This window comes from Zootoca vivipara, chromosome 16, assembly GCF_963506605.1.
Source record: "Zootoca vivipara chromosome 16, rZooViv1.1, whole genome shotgun sequence".
NCBI classification, from domain to species: Eukaryota; Metazoa; Chordata; class Lepidosauria; order Squamata; family Lacertidae; genus Zootoca; species Zootoca vivipara.
Window position 1 is genome coordinate 41,957,585 of NC_083291.1, and position 27,965 is coordinate 41,985,549.

General features: G+C 48.2%; 1 protein-coding gene across 2 annotated transcripts; it reads right to left on the bottom strand.

Moving 5' to 3' along the window:
- Positions 1-2,522: 2,522 nt before the first annotated feature.
- Positions 2,523-27,951, bottom strand: LOC118075386 (uncharacterized). 2 transcript variants are annotated; one of them, XM_035097332.2, is made up of 21 exons: positions 27,861-27,951; positions 26,147-26,205; positions 25,007-25,099; positions 24,437-24,561; positions 23,852-23,998; positions 23,049-23,144; positions 22,766-22,933; positions 22,004-22,100; positions 19,743-19,966; positions 16,183-16,336; positions 14,885-15,096; positions 13,948-14,065; positions 11,663-11,868; positions 10,306-10,420; positions 9,367-9,536; positions 8,793-8,866; positions 8,400-8,527; positions 6,039-6,228; positions 4,575-4,713; positions 4,172-4,268; positions 2,523-2,785 (listed from the first exon to the last, which is right to left on the bottom strand). In XM_035097332.2, the coding sequence occupies exons 1-21, from the start codon at positions 27,884-27,886 to the stop codon at positions 2,706-2,708; spliced, it is 2,718 nt and encodes a 905-aa protein (XP_034953223.1). In that variant the 5' UTR covers positions 27,887-27,951; the 3' UTR covers positions 2,523-2,705. The 2 variants fall into 2 exon arrangements, with proteins under 2 accessions (XP_034953223.1, XP_034953225.1); XM_035097334.2 differs by lacking the exons at positions 2,523-2,785; positions 4,172-4,268; positions 4,575-4,713 and having other exon boundaries at positions 6,095-7,494.
- Between the last annotated feature and the right edge of the window lie 14 nt (positions 27,952-27,965).

Here is a 27,965-nt window from a genome sequence, read left to right on the forward strand (position 1 = left end):
GCAGTTTAGCTGCTTTGAATGCTCTAGCCCAGGCATGGCCAACAGGTAGATCGGGATCTACCGGTAGATCCCCAGGACGTTTCTGGTAGATCGCGGGTACCGTGTTTCCCCCTTTTTAAGCCGTAGTCATAAAGTAAGCCATGGCAGGATTTTAAAGATTTTTAAAATATAAGACATACCCCGAAAATAAGACATAGGTCTACCTGCAGGGTCGGTGCCCAGCAGTGAAGGTGTGAACGGGGCCCGAGGACGCCTCTGGCCAAAGTTTAAGGGGGGGTGTCGGGAAGTTCCATTTGGGTGAGGGAGGGAGACGCCGCTGACCGGGCTTGTTGCCTCTTTTTTCTTTTCACGTTTGTTCCTGTAAAATGGCAACCCCCGGGCCAAAGCAATTGATCCTCGCCTCCGTCGCTTTCCAGGGTGGTGGGAGGGGGGAAAGAAAGAGGGAAAAGGTGTCGGCAGGGAGAGAAAACGGCTGTTCTGTCATTAGAGACGTCGGCTCGATTGCTTCAGCTTGCCTGCAAGCCGGCTAAGCAGGAAAGAAAGGGGAGAGGACTCGCACATTTTCTCTCCCCGCCGACACCTTTTCCCTCTTTCTTCCCCCCCCCCAACCCTGGGAAGCTTCCTCGATCTGGTGCTGGGCACCGACCCAGCAGGCTGCTTCCTTGATCTGGCGGCCTGTCGGGTCGGCGCTGATCAGCGCTGCGCGGAGGACCAGATCGAGGAGCCGGTCTGCAGAGTCAGCGCCCAGCAGCGCCATGCCGGATTGAGGAGGCGATGCTCCGTGCGGCGCTGCTGGCGCTAACTCTGCGGACCGGCTCCTTGATCCGGTGCTCTGTGCGGCGCAGCAGCCGAGCCGGCCAGCGCCCTCGCCACGGGCACAGGCACGGGGGCATGTCCCCCGCCGGCGCCAGCCTCAGCAGTAGCAGCAGCAACAACAGCAGCGACGCCCACATGCTGCAGCTCAGCCCCACGGCAGCCCCTGCGCTCCCGCTACAGCCACCTGTGCGAGCCATGCTCTACGGCCTCGGGGCCCCGCTCAGCACCGCCAGCAGGTCTACCGCAGCGTCAGGGGAGGAGGGGAGGAGGGACTTTTCTGCCTGTGCCATCCGTTCTCGGCTTGGTTTGCTTAGGGTCACCTTTGTCATATGCCAACATTGACGATGATGTCCTCCGGTTTCACAGAATTGTGGAATTGGAAGGGACCACGAAGGCCCTGCAATGGAGGAAAATTGTGCCTCCAACTCCCCCCCCCCCCGCCAAATGAAACTTCCCGACACACACACACCCTTAAACCTTTGGCTAGAGGCGTCCTCCTTGCTGTGCGCCCTGAGCCAGCGGGACCCAACAGCAGCAGTGCTGGCCGCGGTAAGGAGGGGTACTTACAGTAATAATTTTTTTTTTAAAAGACACCCCCTGAAAATAAGCCATAGGCTTATTTTCTTGAGTAAAATTAATATAAGACGGTGTCTTAAAATGTGGGAAACACGGCAGATTGTGGGTTCCTTAGTGATCACCAGCCTAAAAGAAAAGAAAGAGCCCCCCCCCAAAAAACCCTCAGGAACTCTTGTCTCTCCCCCACAAAAAAGCTGAATAACCATGGGCAATTGCAGGGAGAGCTCCTTCCCTCTTCCCGATACTGAGCTTATCAGTATGTGTGTGACTGTGTTAGTGCGTTGCACAGAATGGCTGGATTGCTCCCTGTCCCTCTTGCCTGCCTAGAGCTCCCCGGCTCCTCCTCCCTCATGCCGGCAGATAGGGAGGATTGTGTGTGAGTTTGCGTGCGTGGGAGGAAAGCAGGAGCCTCGACTCACAGAGGGATTTCCCCCCTGTCCCTGTCTCATTGAGCCACTGGGAGCCAGAGAGAGAGAGGTGTGGATGGGTGCCCCTAGCTGAGGGGGTGGGGGAGAAAGAAAGAGAGGGGGGGGGAGGTGGATGGTGCCCCTAGCTGAGGGGTGGGGGGAGAAAGAGAGGTGGATGGGTGCCCGTAGCTGAGGGGGTGGGGGAGAGAGAGAGAGAGCGCAACGTTCAAACATGACAGATGAGCACCTTAAGGATTCCCTGAAGCTGGCCCTGACACAGAACTCGCGTGGTATCAAACAGTTGGTTACCAAAATGGTGATGCAGGTGTCATATTAAGAACGGATGAAGGCATGTATGTTTTAAGAAATCTTGATAGGTAGGTTAATGGAGTGGGTAAAGGAGTTTGTGAGTGCTTTTATGCAACTCTCTCCCAAGAAATCTCTAAAAGTTTCTGTTGTCCCCCGTAAGAAAAATATTTGGGCAGTGCTCCCCCCAAAAAGGTTACCAAATCTGGTTACCCCCCTTTCCTTCTCCCTAAAAAAAGCTCAACAAATTTGAGCTGAATCCCAAAAAATGGGGGTAGATCACCGCCAGATTTTGATTCTGTAAGTAGATCATAGTCTCTTGGCAGTTGGCCACCCTGCTCTAGCCCTTCTTTCAGAGGTAGGAAACAATTTCCAATACAGGGGTCAGTGCAATAGTTTAGATAAGGGGCTTCCTAATCAAATATTTGGGCGTTTAGTTTTTCCCACCCCCTTTCTCAAAAGAGCAAAAGGTCTGAATATTTCTGTTGTATACCTTTATTGCACAAGATGTACACAGCTGTAACAGCCAGCAACAGAACATTTGCCATTTCTGTTGCTAAATGCTGATCCTAGTCCAGTCTCTTTCTATTCCTAGGATGGTCACGTATGGTCCCTCCTTATCACAACTGGTCTAGATGAGACATGCACTTGCCGACCGCGGGTAGAATCAATGCTACGGCCTGGAAAGGGAGGGGGGAAAGGCAGCATTTACTACATTCATTTACATCCGCCTAAAGCAGAAGGACTCTGCAACCAGTATAAAGTAGCTCTAATAACCTATGCAGATTTGAAATCCACTTTCCATCCATGGGCGTAGGCAGGGGGGCAGGAGGGGGCAATTCCCCCCCCCAGAAGCAAAAGGCTGAGGGGCGCAGGCGTGGCAGCCCCAGGCTCCCGCTCCCGGCGCGAAGCTCCAGAGGGGAGCGTAAGCGGAGGAGCGCTAAGCAGCGGGGAGCGTAAGCGGAGGAGGCAGCCACAGGCTCACGTTCCCCGCGCGCCTCTGGAGCTTCACGCCGGGAGCCTGGTGGCGCAGGCAACGTAGCCCCGCCCACATTCCCACTGTGGCCCCTCCCCTCCCGCCCCTTGCCCCCCCTAATTTTGATCCTGGGTACGCCCGTTTCCATCAACATGCATCATCTCACACTTTCAATGTCTTTTTAGCATCTCAGTTTAACATGCTGACCCCCCCCCCCCCACTGGCTAAGGATCAACTGTATATGTTCTACTCCATTTTTTCTTTACTATTGCATCTGTCCCAAAATGCCATTCGTTTATAGAAACCCAATGAACAAAAGCCATTTTCTGAAATGCTACAGAAAGCTGTAATGGTCCAGCTTGCATTGTAGTTCTCCTGGAGAACTGCTTGGTCCACAGCATAGCTTCAGCCAGGCTGGTCTCCTAAGATGCTTTCATACGTAATGCCATTACATCTTCATGAGTTTTAGACTTAATATCACAATTCCTCATTATAAAGCAATTTCTATTATAGTTGTTTTTTAAGGAACAGTCTAAATGATGTGTTTAGCTTGCATGAACCTGTAGCCTTAAAAAGGCCTCTGAGGTAGGGCAGCAGTAGACATCTCAGTACTGAGACTATCTGCTCATCAGTTTAAAACAAACAAAACTCGATGTGCATTATAGCCATGTGTGCACATGACAAGACATCAATTGCTGAGTGCATTTCATTGTGAGCTGACCTAAAACCCACCTGTTTCCCCAGAAAACCACACCCGCCTGTCAAGATAAGTGGTGTCTGCTGATTGGGGTGGGGTTCAATTTTGCATTGGCTATGCAGGCTAGTCCTCCTTTCAGGTGACTGAAAAGAGGCCAGATCCTGCTAAGGACATGGAGTGCAGAGTGAGAAAGGTTTCCCACCTGTGTTCTAGGCAATAGGGAAAGCCAAGCTGGCCTCTGGCAGGGGATTAGAAGAGAGGTGAGGAATTTGTGATCCACTGTTAAGAATACAGTTCACATTGGCCATGTTGCTTTGAGAGCCACAGATCTCCTGCCGCTCTATTTGAAGGTAGAGAGCTCTACAGAAGCCATTTCCCTCACAAGACACCTACCTACTCTCTGCCTTCTGGGAATGCAGCGCCGGGCACAGAAGGTGTCCATGGCCAGCTGGCTAGAATCACAGATGATGGCACTGCAGTGGAAGTAGATCTGAAGACAGTAAAAGCAACATAACATAGCAGGAGAACCAGGAAGCAAAACTCCCAACCCCTCCCTGCCCCTAGCATGTGTCTCTTTGTGCCAAAATACATACCAGCTCAGCTTTAATTTTATTGTTTTAAATCAATATGGTGCCCTTGACTTTAATTCCTGTGGCGTAGGAATTAAACGCAATAGTTAAGACTGCATCCACAGAAACTATCGGAGCACAGCAACTGAGGCAGGCAAGTCTGTACTCTTATGGGACCACATTGGTTCAATAGCAAGCATTATCCCATGGCCAAGAGCTTCCCTTACCTGCTCCTGAAGTGCTTGGTTGTCCACCATAAATGTAAACATTTTCACTTCAAACCGCTTCAGGTGTGTAGGGAAAGGGACAGAGTCCTCAGTCACTCCATGGAATGTGGTTTGATGAGAGTCCTCTGTGTTCTCACAACTTGGGGGGGGGGCATAACAGAGAAGAGATACAAGCCTTGCTGCCACATCATTGTGGCAATGAACACACCGGGCAGCCTGAATGCCACAAGAAAAGCTGGAGCCTGTGACCTGCTGTTATGCACACTTGTGATGCTCAGTACAAGCCTAGTACTCCTGTCTCTGGCTTCTGAAATTTACTAAAACTCCCCCCCCCTGTAAGAAATGTTTGTTTCAATATGGTCAGGTACTTAAGAGAACACAGCAGCAGGCAGTACTGATTCTCATGCTCCATTCTGCCTTGTGTTGTGTTTTCATATCATCTCATTCAGTTCTAGGCATCACTCCTCCACCCAGAAGTGCTATTCTATTTTTGCCCCAGATACCTAAGGGGACAATATAATTTTAAAATGGTAAACTGCAGGGCCGGCTCTAGGCCCGGGCTGGGTGGCGCAATGCGCCAGGGCGCCTGGCCACCAGAGGCGCCGAAGGGGCGCCGAACGGCTGGTGTCCGGCTGAGCGCGGCAGCCAGGAGCTCCATGTGAGGCGGCAAAAGCTTCCTCTTCTTGCAGAACCAGCAAGACTCCTGCCTAGAGTGGCAGCAGGAGAGTGGTGTGCAAGGCCACTAAGCCCTATGGCTCCTCCTCCTCTGCCGCTGCCTCCTCTCCCTCGGCTGCAGGAATCTCCTCAGCCGCTGCCCGCCGAGCCGTCATCTGAGGGAGCGGCGCCTCTTCCCTCCCTGAAGTCCCTTCTCTTTCTCCGGACCCCACCCCACCCCACTGCCCCACCGCCTTCCCATCTCCCGGCCATTCCCAAGGACGGGCGGCCAAGCTTCTCCTGCTCTCCGCGCTTCACTCTCTGCCTTGTGCTCTCTCGTGCACACCCTCTTCGCCTGGGCGCGCATTTGTTTTGCCCGTGACGGCACCAGAGTGAACTTTGGCAAGGCGGGGGGCCGCCCTTGCGGGGAGTGCTTGTCGGTGGGTGGGCAGCGGAGAGCCCCAGTGGGCAGCCTTGGCGCTTATCTGCTCCGAGGAGCGAGGCAGGCGCGGCTGTGTGCAGGGTCTCTGGGGAGCTGGCAGCAGCTTTATAAGCCAGCGCTCTTCGTGGGGACGGCCTCGTCTGGCGCCAAGATGCCTCCTGTCACCACCTTCCACAAGTTGGGCCCCAAGCTCTAAATTTTGGGAAAGGGATCTTTGCACCACGGCACTGGATAAGCTTAAGACGGCCCTGTAAACTGCCTCAGCAAATGCAACCACATCAACCAACCTCCTCACCTCACTGAATTAACAGGCTGTGAAAACATCATCCTTGCTCTTAGAACTAGTAAAGTATTATTCAGACTCTTACCTGTCCATCACTATGTTCCACTGCGGAAGAGAATTCCTGTCAGAAGATGCTGTAGCCCAGCAGTCCTCCAGAAAAAGTTCCAGTTGTGGGTCCTGGCTGTAGAGAAGCTCAACCTGGAAGTGAAGTGGTTCTCTAAGGTAGCGAGTTACTGGATGCTCCATGTCTTGGTAGAAGCTGCTGTAGGACTTATCTTGTCAGGGTGCCGTGGGGAGGGGGGGAGAGAAAGGCACATATTAGAACCTTAACAAACCCAAAGGAATTAGTTGCTTTTAACAAGCCAAGGCTGGCATTGAGCAGTCCAGGTCAGCCTTTCTCAACCTTGAGCCCCAAATATTGTTGGGCTATAACTCCCATCATTCCTAGGCAGCCTGGCCAGCAGTCAGGGGTGATGGAGTTGGGACTCAAGGTTGAGAACAGCTGGCCTAGGCTATTTCTCCCTGGTAGGTTCTGTTCTCCCACGCGAGAGCCAGGCTGGTGCAATGCAAACAGCACCTCTGCTTTCAGCACTGATATGAACCCTTGGGACCAGGGCTGAGAGATCACAGAGAACTATGGCAAGACCTTATACCAGTGACAGAGAACAAGCTTTTTTAACTGCCTGAATCTAGAGCAAATCAAGTGGAAATCTGCTCCAACAGATCCTCCACCATCACACAAAAAGCTGCTCCCAAAAGTAGCTGCCATACTTGCATATGCTGCACCACTTTGGGCTGCCTTGGCAAATTTTGCCCCTCTTGAGACCCTCCAAAATCTATCTTTACGCTGTCTTTTGAACCATCCCTCACATGTGAGCAATGCGGCTATACGTCTGGAACTGAAGATCCCCTTGCAAGAGACACTTCTGTGGAAACGGGTTTTCTATTACTGGCTAACACTAACAGATTACCAAATTATTATCTAGCCCAATATTTATGGCGTGACGAATTCACCAGTCCCTGGGCCAGCAAGGTCCATGCCAAGCTTTTGCTTTTTGGAATCTCCCCCCTAGAATCCTTAAATTTTGATCTTGCCACAGCTAAAATATTTATCAGAGATTGGATGATACAGACTTGCAACGTAATCTTATGCTGGGCGGGGGGGGGGGATGTCCGCCTCAGCATATGGGTGTTACTCCCGCACAGCATGTTCCAGCTTATTTATCATCCCTCTCTATTGCCAGCCACCGTTTTGCATTTATTAAAGCGAGGTTCAATGCTTTCCCCTCCAACGTCCTTCTTCACAGATTCTCTAAGGGCAGAGCCTCAGTTCTATGTTCCTGTGATAACCAGTTGACGGAATCCCTTCAGCATATAGTTTATACTTGCCCTCTGTATAGTGCTGTCCGGATAAACTGAGCCCATTAGTCCAAAAATTCTCTGGACTTCCAGTAGAGACTCATCTTGCCCTTTTATTTATTGCAAGACACTGATTCGTTCATAACCTTGCAAGTGACAAGATTTTTAACTTCTGTTCTGTCCTATAAAAGGCGAAATGGATTGTTACATGAATCCTGAAAGCTTTTACCATATTTTTTCCCCACTTTTATATTATCTGTAATTATTATATTTTTAGCTCTATATTATTTTTATTGGTTGTAAAGCAAGTATGTCTTGTCGTGCCTATTTTCATGTGTACATGAGCTTAAAGCTGAAATAAATTATGAAGATGATGCTCCCAAGGATCATGGGATGGGAGAACTCCCAAGGAGTTTAGAAAGGTGACTGTGCAAAAAGAATCCTTTTCTGCAATACATCTCTGTGTATGGCATCTCTACTAGGTGGTCTGGGAAAGTCTGGCGCTCACTACCAAACCACTTGATCTGAGGAATCCAACTAGGCCACTGCCAACCCTAGCCCCCACACTCAAAACAGCCAAGAGATGTTCCTGGCTGCTCCTAAAATGTCCCCTCCACATGTTTTGGGGGTGAGGGAAGAAAAGGCAACAGAACTCTTTAGCTCACAATCCATAAACTAGGTATTCAACACTCAAATACTACAGGTTGGATTAAATCTCCCTACCTTGTGGTGGAGAGACTTAATGTGAATACTTACTGCAATTGCATTTGACTAGCAACATCTTAAGAAGTATTCTCCCTCAACATCAATACAATATTTGTATTATGTAGATCTGGCCCTACAAATCTTTGACTACATCCACAGCCACTGGCCATAATGCCTGAGGCTGATGGGAGCTGCGGTCCAACAATGTCTAAAAGGGCCATAAGTTCCCTATCCCTGATTTCAGATTTAAAAATGTTCTTCATAAATGTTTTATCCACATTCCTGTCTGCTGTTTTGAGATAAAATTCACATATTTCGAGATAAAGTTTGGTTGCGGCCTTAACCTGCAAGGCTCCCCCAGAAGGCTGTGCTGTGACATTACCTCTGGCCAGCTTAAGGGCAAGCACCAGCACCCCCAGCCCAGGCAGGATGCTTGGCAATGGGGCTTCTATTGGGCTGTACTGGAACAACAGGGTATCACCAATAAAGTACCGGCAAGCACATTTCAACCTTGAAAAAGACAAGTGAGAGAATAGCCCATTAGTTAACCTTCCAGTCCAGAACAGTTCTGAAGGGATAGCCCTGCTTTGAGGGGTGGAGGGGGAGAAAGGGAGCTGCAGCAGAAACTGGCACAAGAGTTATAGCTGGTTATGTTTAAAGGCAGGCTGCATCTCCTAGGACAAGCTTGCACATGGGGGCCATGTCACCAAGTGACCCTTGTAATGCGATAAACAGCTTCCTTCCCCAGTCCTTCGCCCAAGCCACGAGTACTCACTGATAGATAGGTGCTGCTTGGCCTGTGAGAAAATAGAGGACTTCGTTTTCATAGGACATGGTGGCACCTTCAAACTGCAGATGAGATTAGAGGATAAAACAGGAGGCGGTTTCAACCATCTTCTAGAGCAGAGGCTTGGCAATCCGGGGTCCTCTAGATGCGGTTGGGCTACAACTCCCAATATCCCCTTTCCCACCATGGGCCATGCTGGCTGCTGGGTATTTGGAATCTGGCAACATCCAGAGAACCACAGGTTACCCCTGGTCTTGATGTTCCTTCCCGAAGGAGCTCAGCGTAGCACTAGTGGTGCATGTACATTGCCCCTCATCTTCCCAACATCCCTGAGAGACAGGGAGCCTCAAGTACTGGACTAGAAGACTTTGTGCCAAGCTTCACAGCCACCTCCAGTAGCTAAGGAAGAGGCAGGCTGCTTCAACCCAAGACAATCCAAATCAAGAGCGAGCGTGGTTTTTGGAGCTAGACATGTATTGCTGGAGTAAACATTCAGGAACCATCTTCTTCTAACATGAGTGGCCTCATGGACACTGCTCCTGACAAAGTAGCCATTTCTTACCTTGCGAGTTGTCCCACAAGAGGTTACGTTGAAGATGAACGTTGCTCCTTCCTCTGTCACCGAAACTGGCCTGCAGCGCCTGTCTCTCAGCACTAGGCCAGAAGGCACCAGATCTGGGGTGCCAACCAGCTTCAAGGCAGAGATCCTCATTGTGCCATTAGCCAGGCAATCTGCAAGGGAAATTAATATGCCAGAGCATAACAGACAAGCAGTGCTAGACCTTGGGTTCTCAAATTTCAACAGCACCCTGAGAGACACCCAAAATTCCACACACCCCGCCTCTCACCTTCCATTCTACATCATAGTTGTGGCACCCCCAAGGCTCCACACCCAGTGCAACCCAACTGGTTGTGCTCCCCAAAATCTGCCTCTGTAGAAAAGCCAAGAAGCAGAAGCGGCAAGAAGATGAGAGAAGGTGTCTTGCTGAATATAAGCAGAGTAGCAAGCAGGAGACTTCAATACAGTGGTACCTTGTGTTATGTACCATCCCCCTTACAAATGCTGCAGGTTACGCGCTCTGCTAACCCGGAAGCAGATGACCCTTGTTGTGACCTTTGCCCCGGGATGCAAGCAGAAATCGCATGGCAGCAGCGGGAGGCGCCATTAGGGAAAGCATGCCTCATGTTACGAGCGGTTTCTTGTTACAAACGGACCTCCGGAATGGATTAAGTACGTAACACGAGGTACCAACTGTACCATCAAATGAAATCATTTTCTCTGCTAATGAAAATGAAGAACAAATAGCTGGTGCCCAAGATGGACATGATGGAAATTATGAATTGACATTAGGAAAGCAAATAAAATTACAGAGTACAACACAACAGAAATGCTATCCTCTTGTTTCTTGCTCCACCCACCCCTGGCATGTGGTTCCCAGAAGGGAATGCGGCCCCCAAGTGGAAAAGGGTCCCCTGCCCCTGGGCTCAAGAGAGGAATTACCAATGAGGTCTTCTGTAGAGAAGCTGCAGGAAACGGCAAAGTCTATCATTTCAGCAAGACGATAGTCCTTCAGCTGCAACTGGAAGGTGACCAAAATCCCAAAAGAATCTATTTCCTACGAAGCAAAGGGGACCAGACTAGTTGCACAAGTAAAGAGCTGGCTGCATCCGGAGGCTTAGACAAGCTCACCGCCAACCCCTTCCAACCCAAGGTGGATATTCTGCAGTCCTCAATTGCCTATTTGCACCCTTGGTTTCAGTCATCCTCCCTCTTCTGGACAAACCGGGAGGTAGCAGCAGGAATGCCCCTTTTAGACCCATACCTTGGATTAATGGAAGAGGATATCCAGCAGCCAACGGATGAGGTGGGCACCTGCCAAGACCCAGACCAGTCTGCCAGGGATGCTCCTCACAACACACAAATCCCACTTCAGACAAAGCACCAACAAAGATTCAAACCCATCTCCTACACAGTCTCTAGTCATCAGCACTCACACACTGGTGTGCAGAAGACGAGAACATCAGCCTGTCTTCTGCCCCAGATTCTCAAGGTCACTTTAAGCCTTAGATGGATCTCTAGCAGAGGCAAAGAGGTTCCTCCTGCAAAGCTCAAGGGTCTGGGTTCAAGGGTACTCTCATGACTGAAAGCAAAGCAGGGCCCTTAAAATGATGTTTTGTTGGAGGTGGCAAATAGGGGGTGAGTAATTCCTTTTGCTGAAGCAAAGAGATTTGCCATTCTGGTCATGGTACCCAGTGCCAAACATGCTCAAGAGCAGAGAAGGGAAGGTGGCCTCTTGAGTTGTTGCTGCTGCTGCCGCCAAGGCCACCTGCCTGTGGTTCCTCTCTCATCATACCACTGGAATCGTTTACACGCCAGCTGTTCATTCATGCACCAGGACGAAGAACTGGTACCTGAGGTTCCTCTAGCTCCACTCTTTCTTCCATGTACATCATGTCTTTTTTACGATAACCTGGAAAGAGCCGTCTTAATACTGACCTTTGTAACCTGCTCTGGGAGCATTTTCAGCCAGAGAGCAGGGGGGAAATGCTTACATTTAAAAGTACTTGTCCAATACAAGTGACTTTGCCAGAGAACCATACTCTTGGCAGGAGTGCCAGCTTGGGCCCATAACCATGGGTGCCCAGGACCTGGCACCAAAATTTGTGGGTGCCCGGGCACCCAGGGCATTGGTACATATGACTCTTGGAAAGCAATTACCCCAAGGAAACAGATCACCGTACCCCTCACAGCTGCTTCTAGTTTTCCCGCTTCGTGCCTGTGCAACCCAAGCTTCTACACACACACACACACACACACACACACACACACACACACACACACACCGTGTTCCCCTTACCTCATAGCGCACGTGGGCAGTCTGCCTGGGCACCCTTAAGGCCAAGTGGGTCCCATTGTCCAGCAAAGTATAGCCGAGTGCCTGTGCCTTCTCCCGAGTCAAAAGATCATCCCCCGCAAAGGGAAGCCAGTCCTGGTCCACGTTGCCTCGTTTCACCACCAGGTAGAGGGCTTTGTCATCACAGAATCCCTCAGCCTGGGGCAGCACTGGGGGGGGGGAGGCAGCAGGAAGAAGCAAGGCTTTCAGGAGCAGGAATCCTTGTCCATTCACATTCTCCCCGCCCTTCCGATGGCACCGGCACAATTTAACTGTAGTACAACTTTCTAGGCAGCCAAGCAGCAGCCAAGGCCAATTCCTCCAAATTGAATCTTTGCATGAGGCTAGAAGCAAATGCTCTTCAGGGTAAGACACCTGCCGAGGCTCAGGTATTGCACAGGGACCCAATGTTCAGGGCACAGGCGCACGGAGGCACACCACTTCAGGACGCATTGGGTCTAGGGAGGTGGGACACAGTGCCTGGCCACTCACCTGGTCAGGCCCTGCACATGTTTGTTAACCCTTCACTGGCCACACCTCCACCGTATTCACACAGTTAAGGCTCTTTGTTGTAGAGCACCTACAAAGACAAGGTGCTGCCTGTGGATTCTCAAACAGAATGTGATCCACACACAATGACAATGTCATACCTGTGTGCATTTAACATGCTTTTACCACCTAGCCCACTGAAGAGTACTTGATTTCAAAGCCCTGTTAAAGTAGAGCTACTGATTATGAAGTGAAAAGGGCCATCAATTCTCACCTTACCTAGAGCAAAAAAAATCCCACAACCATTTGCCTGCCCAACCTTCTCCTAGAAGTCCTCTCTAAGGGCCAATTTGTTTTATCCTTCCAGGCACAATTTCTAGAATAATACTTGCAGGCTAGAAACCAATCTCTATTTACTGAAAATTACCATTCTAGTAGTTGGCTATATTTCCAGGAGTCAACAGAATAGTGGCTGGCGCCCATGAGACTGGGAAGGCAGAAGAAACCAGAGCCAATGACCAGCAGAGCCAACTGATTCCAGCTTGACCCAGTAGCGTAGGAAGCTGCTGCGTCACCCGGGGTGGGAAACTGCCATGCACCGGGGGGGGACGACGACATCGCTACATAATGACACATGCGCACTACGTAGAGGGTAGCGCCCCCCCCCCCACTCCAAAGCCGAGCCTCTAGCCTCCCGGTAGAAAGCCCGCTCAGTGAACGAGGCTTTCTACTGGGAGGCTGGAGCTGGAAGCTCAGCTTTGGAGTCACGGGGGTGCGCACTACCCCTTTACTGTGCATGCGTGCTAAATAAAGGTGTAGCGCAACTCCAAAGCCAAGCCTCCAGCCTCCCGTAAAAAAGCCCACTCGGTGTGCCGTGCCGTGCCGTGCCGGCTTTTTACCAGGAGGCTGGAGGCTCAGCTTGGGAGTCAGGGGGGGGGGCGTGCCGAGTGTACCCTCCCGAGTGGAACCCGGGGCGCACCGCCCCCATCGGCCCCCTTGCTACGCCCCTGGCTTTACCCCCATCCTACTCCCTGCTGAGACTAAGAAGGAGAAGCAGGCAGGCAGGCAGGTCTTCCCCTGCACCAATTGTAGGCAGGTGGGGGCTGGCTGAGGGAAGACTGAGTTGAGTGGGACAGTGTCCCCTCTGCCCTAGTGGACCAGCATCCCCAGCAACAGGAGGATGCCTGTTATGTTCAGCAGGAGCTGCCCACAATGGAGAACTGGAATGCCCCACTTTTGTTTTTTCCTCCCCATAACACTTCAAGGTAGGCTAAATCAAGATCAAGACCTGTCCCTCTACAACAGGGATTGTACTTTGGCCCTCCAAACTTTGGCCCTTCAGATGTTTTGGACTACAATTCCCACCTTCCCTGACCACTGGTCCTGTTAGCTAGGGATCATGGGAGTTGTAGGCCAAAACATCTGGAGGGCCGCAGTTTGGGGATGCCTGCTCTACACCGAGCAGTAACATTATAAAATAATACAAATAGTTATCTAAACCTTGGTATAACTTATCCATTTAGTCACCACTGTTTTAATGATGCCAAGCTATTTGATATTCATAGTTCAATATTGGTGTTCTTTACAGGCAACCCCAAAGCCCCCTCCCTCCCTGCCCCTGGTGAAATCCTAGATGCCACTTCAAATTGAACAATAGGTGCATCTCCCCAATATTTAACCTTCAGCAGCTAAAGTTAAGTTCACCATTTCCACTAACCGATTCTTGAATCCAAAATGGAAAGTGATAAGAACCAACTCACCTGCATCCTGGACTAGGGCTGTCAGAGGAACGGGGACATCAAAGGTGTCTCCCTGAGGAATCACACTGAATCCCAATATGGGGTTTGTAGTGTAGTTTCTGATGTTATCTGGTACATACTGGGAAGATAATTTGAGCAGAGTTGAGCTCTGGTTATTCAGCATCATGGCAAACCTTTGCTATTCTATCCCCATCATTTAGAGTGTGACGGCTCTCAAGGGACGGAAGGTCTCCTGTGCTCATGAAAGCCAGGAAGGAGAGGCACATACACTTTAACCTACAAGCCATGCATTGTGGCCTACTAGATTTCATACCCTTGCAGTGTTTTTTGCAGTCCCAAGACAAGAAACTACACAGTGATTTATAAAAAAAAATTAACGGGGCACCATATATAGCTGGTGGGTTGCATTCAGTTGTCACACAAATCCAGTTTTCTTGGTGCCTTAAGCGCATCATAAAAGATTGACATGCATCTGCTTGAAGGAGCTTGTGCCTGGAGTTTAGGGGCAGAGTGGCTTATTTTTAATATGCTCCAGAGAGAAGGTATCCATACATTCCACCCCATCAGCTATACACACTTGGAGTGAGAGGCAACTTGGCAGTTCCAGAGGCATAAACAAGCACCATCCCTTACCAAGTCTCAACTCAGTTCTAGGATACAGGGGGAAAGAGATGCAACCTCCTGGAAAGAATTAGATGAAAGAAACTCCATGTTCCAAGTATATTCTTTTGCGTTAGACCTTTCCAAGGATGTCATGCCAAAATTTGTTTTCCTAGCTCGGATTATTTAAGGATGGATAGTCAATGTATCTGCAAGTGCTGAAGGGTTAGTCAACAGGACCACCAGCACTTCCACTCTTTATGCTTTGCCCCTTACAACTGCAATGCACTCCCCTCCAAGAGCCCACAGACAAGGCTTGGTGGGTGCCAGCACTCACCTCCCTTCCAACTCCAGGGGCATCAAAGGGGACTTGAACCACGTAGCCCCGACTTCCATTGGAATACTTGGCTTCATAGATCTTATAGCCCTTCTTCTCAGCCTCAGGTAGTGGCAAGGGCCCTGAACCATCCACAGCAATACTGACCAGCACTACATCTGGCAGGAAGGTGCCAACGGTTGCATTGAAGAGCTGGAGGCTGGCATTTGTATCTGTACGGAGAAGAGAAATACAGTTTTTGTAAAACAAAACATTTTTCTAGGCCAGTTCCACATATCAATTTTGCTCATCAGGCTTATGAGTTAAATTTGCTCTCTAATGGATTTCCTCAGTTGTTCTGTCAACAAGCCCCCCACAAACATATGATGCTTCTCCTTTCTATAAATCCTTCAAGGTTGTCATTTTGCAAACATATTCTGGATGTTAGACAATTTTCCTATTTAACAAAGCTCATCCTTCCTACAGAACATGTTTGCTTATTTGTTTATTCCTTCACCAATCCAATGTTCTTCCTTCAAAGACAAAGACCAAGGGTGGTCAACCTGTGGCTGTCCAGATGTGGTGGATGGCAACTCCTGGCTTCCCTGACCACTGGCGGGCTGAGGGGAGTCCAGCGACATCTGAAGGCACCAAATCAGCTAGCTTCCAACAAAGAAAAGAGGAATCCAATAATTGGACCGTCTAGCCCTGTACTGACTGGGAGAGGCTCTCCAGGGTTTCAGAATCAGATACAAGTCATGTCCAGTCCCTACCTGGAGAGGCTAACATTTCAACCTGGGACCTTTGGCAATGCATGTGCTACAGCTCTTCAGTGCAGGTGGGCAGGACCCATTTAGAAGGGGCGACTGAGGAAGCTGCCTTATACCAAGTATAAGCTTCGTAATGTGTGCACTGACTAGCATCAGCTCCTCAGGTTTTCAGACAGGATTCTCATCCAGCCCTACCTGGAGATGCCAGGGATTGAACCTTGAAACATCTGCTTTCAAAGTAAAGGCTCTACATGGAGCGACAAGCTCTTCCCCAAATTCAAGGATCAAGAATAGGCTCATAGGCACATAGGCGCGCACACACACCCCCAATAGTGAAGTGGTTCCTGTGCTCAAGATCAACATTGTAAGCCAGTGTGCTCTTTGACCAAGAGTATGATGCCATCTCTAACTCTCCCACTGAAGAGTTAAGCACATCTAGAGGCATTCTGGAATTTGATCTTGCTAGAATAGAAGGCATCTGCTAGCACACACAGTTGTCACCAACGTTTCAACAACTTTACACGACTTTTGTTTACAATGAACACTCACAATCTGTAACTATGACCGGCACAGGTTGCAGAGGGGTGCTAATATCCTTCAGGATGGTATGTTTCGTAATACCCCTCTTGTCATCTTCCCACAGATGCTCTACATAAGGGGTGATTTTGTAGGTAATCATTGGTTTCCCATCAATCACATAGGTCTGGAGCAAGAGATAAACAAGTAGACATCAGTTAAAGGGACCTAATGTTAATACAAGCCATGTTTTGGCAGGATGCGTGAGAAGTTCCCTTGTCTCCCTGGTTCCCGCCTTGTTGCTATTTCAATCCCAAAACATGGGCTCTGGACTTGTTAAGGATTTGTGATACAGGAGCTGAGGTCCAGCTCCGAGGGCCTTCTGGCAGTTCCCTCGCTGCGAGAAGCCAAGTTACAGGGAACCAGGCAGAAGGCCTTCTCTGTAGTGGCACCCGCCCTCTGGAATGCCCTCCCACCAGATGTCAAAAAGAAAAATAACTACCAGACTTTTAGAGGACATCTGAAGGCAGCCCTGTTTAGGGAAGCTTTTAATCTTTAAGAAATTAGTGTATTTTAATATTTCTGTTGGAAGCTGCCCAGAGGGGCTGGGGAAACCTAGCCAGATGGGTGGGGTATAAATAATAAATTATTATTATTATTATTATTGACACATTTCATCTCCCTCATTTTGGAAGAAAGTGCCATTAAGACCATTTTGTATAGCAGGAGTGAGCATGCTTACATTGTTTTTTTCTAGAACTCTTTGCTAGAGCTCTGCCAACCAAAGTCAAGTGCAAAACAGTGGGCTTGTCCACACAGCTGCTTATCCCATGCCAAGAAATCACAGCTCCAAGCAGTTCTCAGTTTGTCCCGCTGGTTTCCTGGGGAAAACCCGCAGAAAACCTAACTGATATTTGCTCCGGCGGGTTTTCCTGGGTGAAAGCAGCGGAAGAAGTTGAAGTGTGGAAGAGCTCAGTGTCTGAGGATATAGAAGGGCAACATTCTCTTTATAGAATGCAGGAGTGGCGTGGCTCCGTGCCAAGGAGTGATCCAATTCCAGAACCAAACTCAGCATTTTCACACACAAAAATCCACTACTGGTTTCCCCTCTCTCTTTCAGCAGCCTGCTTCATGGAAGAAAGCCTTTTAGTGGCTGCTATTGACCGCCAACTGCAGAATCACCCACACAGGAGTTTAATGTGTATTTGAAGCAGCCGAGTCTCATCCACATGACCTCCTCCTTGAACCTAGCAGCCTGCACATCTGGATTTTCGAATCTGAGAATATTCCAATAAGGACAATCTAGCTAATATAAATGTGCATGTTACTCAATGGTGGACAAACCCATGTGCACAGTTCGGGCAGTTTAGGGTTTTTTTTTTACATGTGTGGTGCCATTTCACTGGGGGTCATCTGTCACTATACTCCTTGCTCTCATTTGGTTTCTGTCCCAAAGGAAAAGATGTAGTCTGTGTGGTTATTTTTTTGAAATTTAAAATTCAGCTTCTTTTTTGCAGAGCTGCTCTAGCACAAACAGATAATATTTTAATGGAAATTAAGTTAAATTGACTGATTGTATATTGCTAAAAGAATTATATGAAAATGATGTACAGATGGTATATAACACTGGCAAAAATGGCAAAAATGTTTAGAACAAGCTCTAACAAGTGCTGGAAATGTAAAGAAAAGGAAGATACCTTTTTAATATGTGGTGGAATTGTAAAACAATTAAAAATCATTGGGATATGATTTATAATGAAATGAAAAGAATGTTTAAGATAACATTTGTTAAAAGACCAGAAGCTTTTCTATTGGGTATTTTAGGTCAAGATTTACCAAAAGACAATAAAAAATTATTCATGTATGTGACTATAGCAGCCAGAATTTTATTAGCTCAAAGATGGAAAAGTGATGAAATACCAATGAAAGAACAATGGTAAGAAAAATTGATGGAATATGCTGAAATGGCAAATCTGACTGAGAGACTTAAAGATAAGGACAATAATGATTTCAAGAAAGATTGGGAATCTTTATACAGAAACAATGCACTGAAACAAAATTTAACAATTCCTTCCAGTAGCACCTTAGAGACCAAGTAAGTTTGTCACTGGTATGAGCTTTCGTGTGCATGCACACTTCTTCAGATACACTGAAACAGTATAAGGGTCTGGTGACTTCTGTTTCAGTGTATCTGCAGACGTGTGCATGCACACGAAAGCTCACACCAATGACAAATTTAGTTGGTCTCTAAGGTGCTGCTGGAAGGAATTTTTTTATTTTGTTTTGACTACGCCAGACCAACACGGCTACCTTCCTGTAACTAATGCACTGAAATGGACTCGCTTGCAGGATTTGATTAAGACACTTACAATTAATGAATATAAACAGAAAATATAAATATGAGAGTAAAACGTTAAGAAAACGTTAATAAGGTATAATTTCAATTTCAATATATAAGGTATATAAAATTATAGGCAGAAGAAATGAATATGTGATAAACCAGAAAGGGAAGTTGGGGTAAGTCGAGGGGGGGGTAATAGAAAATATAAGAGGTAATTTGTATTTTTGTTTTTAGTATTATGTTAAAATTTTGTTGGAAAATCTTAATAAAATAATTTATTATAATAGTAATATTTGCCCTTGCATGTACAGAAAAAAGGAAAGGAAGATCTTTCCCAAGACAAATTAGGACCTTCTCCCTTCTCTCTCTCAGAAATGAGAGCAGCATCCTTTTATTCAAGCACAGCGCTTGCATTGCCCCATTGATTCCACCCCAAAACTTTTAAGTCAATGATCAGAGGTGCACATGCCCCTCCCTACCTGGTCATTCTTTGCCTTTGGGAGGCACAACACACACATCTATTTCTTTTGACTTGCTCTTTTGTGCAAATCTGATAGACCGAAAAACTTGTATTTCAGTTTTTTAAAATAAAAAAGTCATGCTTCAATTTTGGCTTTGGTGGAAACTTGTTGCGCTACAAAGTACATGTACAAAGGTACATGCATACTGGTAAACAAATACCTGCTGTCATGGCCACAATGGACCCCAGGTTTCCTGACCTGCAGGGAGGGGGGTTAGAAGAACTAATTGTGGAAGGGGGGCAGCACAGAGTGTGAACTGAGCTCATCAATTTTGGAGGCATAAAATAGAAAGCACTCATATGTTGACAATGGCGTGCACACACAAAAAATGGCCCATGTAGGCATCGGCACCTTGTATGCCTTGTGAGACAACCCCCTGCTGAGCCATTACAAACAATCCAGAAACTACCAGTAGATCCCAATCCACCTTCTGCCACCCCTCTTGTAGAGTACATAATTCGGGAATGAAGCAATGCATGGCCATCCATTTGCCTCCCTGCCATTTAACAGATTACTCCCCATTCAAAAACACCTTGTGCTAGACCAGGCATCCCCAAACTTCGGCCCTCCAAAAGTTTTGGACTACAATTCCTATCTTCCCCGACCACTGGTCCTGTTAGCTAGGGATCATGGGAGTTGTAGGCCAAAACATCCGGAGGGCCGCAGTTTGGGGGTGCCTGTGCTAGACCATTGAATTATCTAAAGCATCCAGGAGCAATGTCCGTACCCACCTTGTAGTTTCCACCCGGTGCACCAATGGGCATCTTTACTACAATAGCATCCTTGTCACTAGCCAGTGAGTATCCCCGACTTCTGATGTCTTGCGCAGACAGTTTCTCCAGGTTGACTCCCATGCTCACTTGCAGCTCCTTGACAATGCCAGCTCCAACCAGGAGAGGAGGGATGCTCTTGGGAATAGTCCAGGTAATTGTTTCCTTTGAGTAGTGCACACCATCTGGCAGAGGGGAGGAGGGAGGGAGAGAGAGGGAGAGGGAAGTGTAGATCATCATAGCTTAGGGAGTCTCCAGACGGTCACTCTTTTGTGGGAGAGATTGAAGCCCATCCCAGAAGTTTAGACTTCCCAGTTAGTGGCTTAAAGGGTTCTGTTGCCCCAGCACAACAAATCCACTTTGAAAAAGAAACAGGCTCTTTGAGGGTTGGAAAGTGACAGAGAAAGGCACTGAGAAGTGTGGGGTGAATGAATGAGCAACAGGAAGACACACTGCAAGCAAATTGGAATGAATGCAGGTTGGATGCTCATTGGCAAATAACTACCCAGCAAGCAAATCAGAATGACAGAGGCGGCATGGAATCTAACCTCCACATAAGCTTTTTGTGCAAACAAACCAAGATAAATGTTAAGCAAACAGCTTGTCTGTGGATGGAGGAACATGCCAAGTTTGGCTCCTCTTGGGGCTGAATCCCACTTACTGTACTTGTCTTTTGCTCTTTCTAAAGTCTGGCAGAGGTCCTTGCTTCAATGCTCCATGTCCAAGAGCTCCTCCCCCCACCAGCCCCAGCGCTTCCATTAAGGCGAACTAGGCCATGGCCTAGGGCACCAAAATGGAGGGGGCGCTGACCAGGCCGCTCACCGCCCACCGCCACCCGCCGGTGCTGCCTCAGGACGCTATCCGGAGGCGCGCGGGCCTGGGGCCGCCTCTGAACAGCTGAGAGGCGCGGTGAGGCGGCCCCAAGCTCGCGCTCCGGGCACGAAGCTCCGGAGGCGCACAGGGGGAGCGTGAGCCTGGGGCCACCTCGCTACGCCTCTCAGCTGTTCAGTTGAGGCGGCCTCAGCCTCCCACTCCCCACGCAAAGCTCCGCAGGCGCCAGAAAGTGTTTTGCTTAGGGCGCAAAAAGCCCTAGCACCGCGCCTGCCCCCCGCCCAGCTTTCCCTGCAAAAACCCATTTAAAGCTGAATCCAAGCAAATGTCAATTCAGATTTTCTGCAGATTGACCATTTGCTCTGATTAGGTTTCCACAGGGAAAGCTCCAGAACAAAAAAGGAAATGGGGGCACTCAGACACAGAGCCTTAAATTACACGCTGTGCCTGGAAAGAGTGGATGGAAGGTGTGAATAAGCCCCTTGTTTCTCATTTTTCTAACTTCAAATTTAGTTCAACATTAAAAAACTTCCTTCAGTAGCACCTTAAAGACCAACTAAGTTTTTATTTTGGTATGAGCTTTCGTGTGCATGCACACTTCTTCAGATGCACACTTCTTCAGATTCTTCTTCAGAAGTGTGCATGCACACGAAAGCTCATACCAAAATAAAAACTTAGTTGGTCTTTAAGGTGCTACCGAAGGAAGTTTTTTAATTTTGTTTCGACTCAGACCAACACGGCTACCTACCTGTAACTAGTTCAACATTAGTTTGCAAAAGATAAAAAGACTAAGTCCACATGAAAATCATTCAGGATTCACCACAAAGGCCTCCCTTGTTCTTGTACAATTGCAATGGCACCAACCTGAGTGGCGCTTGAACCGAGTTCCAGCGAGTTCTGGCTAACCCCCCCCCCCCGGTTTCCACCAATATGAATGTTTATGCACACTTTATGCCCAGTATAAGCAATGCTGTACACACATTACTTGTCTGAAGAACTGCACTGCAAAAATCAGAGAAGCATTTTTTTTTAGTACAGTGGTACCTCGGTTTATGAACACAATTGGTTCCGGAAGTCTGTTCATAAACTGAAGCGTTCATAAACTGAAGCGAACTTTCCCATTGAAAGTAATGGAAAGTGGATTAATCCATTCCAGATGGGTCTGCGGCGTTCGTAAACCGAAAATTCGTAAACCGAGGTGTTCGTGAACCAAGGTTCCACTGTATAGCTGTGTTTGTTTTCATATTGTTTCAGAAGATGTGAAAAAGGTAGGTTCACCTTTCAATGCAGCTGTTTCGAATTCCTGCACCATCAAGGAGGGAATCCAAAGCATGGAAACTCTTGTGGGCTTAAGGGGTCTACAACTCAAAAGACAGACCCCCTTTACGTACCTATAGGGCAGGTCACTGCTGTGTCCACCATTAGGAGCATCCAGCGCTGCTTGTAGTAGGTGCTGGACCTCACAGAGGAGAAGGGAATCCCATTGACCTGAAAACAGAAGCAGCAGCAGCTCCTGTCTCTGTCCGTTGCCATGTTTCAGTGCCTCACAGCTCAGTCCCTTTTCCCGTGAACTAGCAAGAGCAGAGTTGTTTTCAATGGCATCGCAGAATTAGGCACATGCCATTCAAATTGCGCTTAATTTGCATCATTTACGTTGGCCAAATAGTTCAGCACCTCTTGTTGCTCAGTTCAAATCCATTCATGCCAAGTTAGTACAGATCATGAGTCTACATAAAGCCCTGGTCAAGGGTCTAGCTTCCTTCACCATCCTTAGTACTACTCCCACTTTTCTACTTCAGTTGCAGAAATATATCATCTAACACTCAGAGACTTCCTAGCCAAGGCATTCTGCTGACTGCATGCTACCCACCCATTACATTTCTCATTACTAAAGCTCAAAAAGACACAGGTGTCCCTGGCCATGTCAGGGATGTTCCATGCTGAAAGGATCAAGGTAGATATATGTGCAAAATTTATCTTACGCAAGTTTTGTTTTTACTTTACAAGTTTCTAAGTTGCTTTACAGCTTGAGGCCATCAAAGCAGTGTAAAGACACACATACAAAAATACAACTATTAATTCTACAAACCATTGAAGCTCTTGCTGTTTCCTTTTGACCCGCACCTCCCTATTTTGGGGGGTTATGCACTTACCTCCACTTTCTGAGCCTCAGTGGCATTGTAGGGAGCCCTGAGCACGATCCTTGTGTCTGTGGTGTTGACTCCATAGCCAGCAGCATGAGCTTCTTCCACTCGCATGGCCTTCCTCCTAGCGTCCATGTGAAAGACGATTTGCCAGATGGAGGAGGCCCCTGCTACAGCCTATGGGGGAGGGAGTGAGGAGAGGAAAGAAAGAATTTCAGAGTTTTAAAATAACCTTCCCTATGGAAGTCTGCCCCCCCCATTCTTTCTCAGTTGTGGCAAAGGAGAGAGATACCTCTGGGAAGGCAGCAGCCCAGTCCTCAGGTGGACCTGCAGGTTGATCTTGAAGAAAGCCATCTGGGATTGGTGGTACGTTCCTTCTTACGGAGACCTTGAGTGCAGGAAAGGGACATTGTAATTGTGAGACTCTTCACAGCTACTCTTTGTACGGGATCTCCCATGTGCCTTATCCGTCCGTCTCTCCCTCCCTCTCCCTCCCTCTCTCCCCCCCCCCTCTCTCTCTCACACACACACACTTTGCAATTAGGATTTGCCAACTAAACATTTCTGCTTCTTCTGGCAACCAACATGAAATCAAGGTGCAAGGCTCCCAACCTTTGAAGTGTATACCTCAGATTATTTTTGGCATCTCATATTTGTTTCTACCTTTAAACCTGCCCCCCACCTCTCCCCATGTGCATCCGGAACACACAATTTTTACTCCACATTCTATCCCCAGATGAACTTTCACACATGACATAAGCAGAGTCAGAGAAGTCCAAGAGCATTTTAGTGTACACCTGTAAATACAGACTGTGTACACCCCATACATTCAAAGCACATGGCTTCCCCCAAAGAATCCTGGCAACTGTAGTTTACCCTTCACAGAGCTACAATTCCCAGCAGCTTAAAAAAAAAAACACTACAGCGCCCAAGGTTCATTGGGGGAATCTGTACACTGTGTCTGCAACCTCCTGCTCTAGGAAGTGAAAGTCTTCACGCTCAAAGACTTGGCTTCTTGAAAGGTGGAAGCAGATCTTAAGATACGCCTCTCATGCATTTCAAAATGCTGCTTGGCTCCCTAATATAAAAATTTACCTCCATATAGTTTGCCTCGCAGACTATTTCTCGAGGCTGCCATGGGCCATAGGAGCAGCTCACTGGAATGTTAAGCACGACCGCATGCTGCATCTCAGGGTCTGTCGCTGCCTTTATCTGGATGTTCAAAGTGAAGTGCTGATCATTCTGAATGTGGGAAGAAGAGGACCAACAGTTAACCTCCATTAAGGGTTATGCTTGCGGTGGTGGAAGTGTTGCTCCTGCAGTATAGGATGAGCTGGATTAAATATGTAACAAACATATCCAGCAATCCAGCAATTATGCAGAGAGGGAACTCCACTTGCAAAGGAACAATGGGGGAATCACTTTAAGGTCCCAGCTGTTCCTTTTGGACCATGTCCACACATGACATCATAGATGACATCAGGCGTGGGGGCAAGTGGGTGTGTTTTGTGTAGAAATCGCCTCACAGCCCAAACTGGGACCCACGCCAGGCCTCATTATGTTGGCGGCTCCTCACCGCTGGGCACAACAGTTTGTTTTGACCATTGAGACAGCTTCACACAAACAGTCCCGAAGCCTCTTCACAACCCCTGCAGCATACAGCTCAGCCCTACATCCCACCATCAGAGTGTAACAGCCAAGCAGCGAGGCACGGAGCTCAATATTCCCCCAAACGTCTTGGGAAATGGTGTATCCACATTTTGTTGACTGGACCTCGTCTATAGGCCAGAGCCTGCCAAACTGGTCTGGAAGGACAAGAATGTAGATCATTAGATGAGGGAAAGGGAAAACGCTTCAGAATAGTTACCCACAACAGCATTGTGTGCGTTAATATTTAATTCATTAATATACCTCATTGACATCCTGATTATCAGGCCAGAGGCACCAACAGCCTGCAGCACCAGATACTGGATATTTGGCCAGATGGGCTCAGCATGCTAACAAGAGGCATCATGCACCAGGAAACAGTCTTGCAACCCTCAGGGAAAATATCGGCCAATGCATCTCTGGAGAGGTTGTCTCAAGCCAGTGAAGCAAAGCAAACATCTGGCCACTGGCCAGAACCTGGTTAAGGCACACATGGGGGACCCATTCATCCCCCCCCCTCCAAAGGTGAAAGAAAGAATGTTACATGTAGAACAAGGCCCAACTCTTCTCTTCATCAAAAGCAGGAAAAGAAACAGAACTCACCAATGGCAGCAAAGCTGACGTACTTGTTTAGGAAATAGGCTGAACTCAACCGGAGTCGGGCAAGGCTGCCTAGACATTGCATGCTAACCTGATCTGAAGGGCAAGGAGATAACAAAAAATCAAACTTGTTAGCAAAGTGGACACTGACCTTCTAGCAGGCTCAAGTCAACATGGGAGCAAAACTCCTACCGTACATGGTTCACAAGCCATGGTCCCAGCATCAGGTTGAGCCTCTTGGGGATGCTCAACACATCTATACAGGCTTGCTCCTCATTTCCCTTCCCTCGCCCTCCATCCCACAACTGCACCTTCAACACTCTAAACAAGAACAAAGAGGAACAGCCAAAGAGGGGAGTTCAAAAGGGGGCAGCCCTAATTCCCTCCAGCAGCAACTAACAGTAGCCCACTTAATGACAGAGGCAGCCAAATCTCGGTTTCAGGTTGCTGTTCTTCAAGAAGTCTTTCTTTACCTCCATCTGTTCACAGCTGTCTTTTATGCCCCAGGTTGACAATGGCATTCTGAAGGGTTTCCAGTATGTCTACTCCAGAAGGACCAGCACGGACTCTTTCTCCAAGACAAAGAGCCAAGATAGGAAACTGATTTGCTCCTAGGGTTGACTTGTGTATCCCCTGCCCTGTGAACTTTAGTTCAAATATATCAAAGGATGTAGAGGAGGGAGAAAGGTTGTTTTCTGCTGCTCCAGAGAAGCGGACATGGAGCAATGGATTCAAACTACAAGAAAGAAGATTCCACCTAAACATTAGGAAGAACTTCCTGACAGTAAGAGCTGTTCGACAGTGGAATTTGCTGCCAAGGAGTGTGGTGGAGTCTCCTTCTTTGGAGGTCTTTAAGCAAAGGCTTGACAGCATATGTCAAGAATGCTTTGATGGTGTTTCCTGCTTGGCGGGGGTTGGACTGGATGGCCCTTGTGGTCTCTTCCAACTCTATGATTCTGTGATTCCTGTCCTCTTTACTTTGCATGAGTAAGCAGTCCAAGAGTGGGACACAGCTCTTCTTTAAAGAGGAAAAAGATGTGCTCTTTCTCTTTCCCTATTAACAGACTGTTCACAGCAAGGAGGAAATCAAGGGCATGCAAGAACTTTGAAAAACACATATTCGCCTAGCCAAGTGGTTTTTACCTGTTATAGGAACAAATTGAAAGCACACTCCAGGAGCCAGAAAGCCAAGAAGCAGCAATCTGAAAACAGAGAATCATGGAACAATGGTTGATGCTGCATGGAAACAGGGGGAGGCAGACGGAGGCCAGCCTTTCCTAGGATGCTCCCAGACTGTCACTATTCTCTTTCTTTTTTTGCAATTTAATCTTTAGCTGCCTCAGCTATTAGAAACCTGGCAAAACACTGAACAAGAGTGGGAGAGCCAAAGGGAGATAACACCAAATATGGTTCTGTATCTTTACTGTTGCTCCAGAAGGGTAGGAGGAAAACTATAGGTGCAGAAGTAGCAAGGGAACAGATTTCAGCTATACATGTTTGGAGATGTTGCTTTTGACAGCAAGAGCTACGGGTATTCAACAGTCTTTCATAAGAGGGCAACATCTCCTCCACTGGAAGTACTTAAGCACAGCAGGGGCAGACTTTGGTAATATGAGTGAGAACAAATTGGGGCACCCCCCAAAATATTTATTATTTTCATGCCACCCTTGTTCTCACATGCTCTGCGCATGCTCTCAAGTGCACTACATCATAATTGCGGCAATTCAATTGCCTGTCTGACTGGGGCCTAATTTTGAGTAGGTCCCCATATAAACAAAGGTTTTTTGGTTGTTTTTGCCGTTCTTTTGTGCCTCCTTGGCTTGGTGTCCTGTGCAAAGGAACCACCCACACTGCCCTAAATTTGGTGCTGAGTAGAGACTCGGCAACCACCTGTCAGGGATACCGTACTAGCTGCAAATTTCCTTAACTGAGCAGAGGGCATTGACTAGATGAATCCCAAAATGGCTTCCAAATCTGGAAGAGTTTTGCTTGGACATCTTTGCTCACAAAGTTTCTATTAATCTGGAACGTGCCCAATGGGCTGTCTCCTCTTTCCCTCGGGGAGTCTGGTGTGTGTGTGTGAAAAGAGCAGCCGGCTGGGAGGAAAACAGTCTGTGGAGTAGAGAAGCCTAAGGTGTTCCAGGCTAGGACACTCTCCACACCCCAGTTGTTGCACATACCCAAGAGAAGACTGAGCCTTAGCAAGTGGCCCTACCATTAGGCAAAGTGAGGCTTCCAATAGTGGGGAGGGAGAGAAGGCAGAGAGCCCTGTGATGGTTGGAGACCACAGGTGTATGGAGGATGTAGCGCCTGACCTGCAAGAGTTACATGCAGTGTAATCACAAATATACCAGAACAGTTTGCATATGTGAAAAAGCTAGTTAAAACATAGAAACCAAGAAGACTTTAAGAAACAGCAGGCTAGAAAACCAAACAAGTCAGATGCACATACTGTAATAGGATGCTATTATGTACATCTGACTTGATTGGTTTTCTAGCCTGCTGTTTCTAGCATGCCTGGCTAGGAAGTCTCCCTTTAACAAAAACGCTTCTGTCTGTCTGAAACGACTAGCCACGGCTTCCCCGAGCAGAAGAAGTGGGTGTGTGGAAGCACCTTGTGCTTTGCCTCAGACAGCGGGATTCCTTGGGGCAGCCCTACAACCCGTAAGTTCAACATGAAACCCTGTTCCCCCTCTATCCTTTTAGCCATAGAAGGGAGTTTGCACCGGAGCGGCCCCCGCTCAGGAAACCTTGCTGGCCCTTTATTCCAGCGGCGGTGCCATTTTCCAGCAGAAGAAACGTCCCTCTCTCTCCCTCTCACCTGCCCCCCCCCCCGCCGCCGCCAACTGGTACTCACCTCGCTGCAGGGCACCAGCTCCCCATCTTGCTGGGCTAGCAATGCGTCCCCGACCCCCTGCTGCCCCGCCCCTTCTCCTTCAGGCTGCCGCGGCCCCCGCGCGCC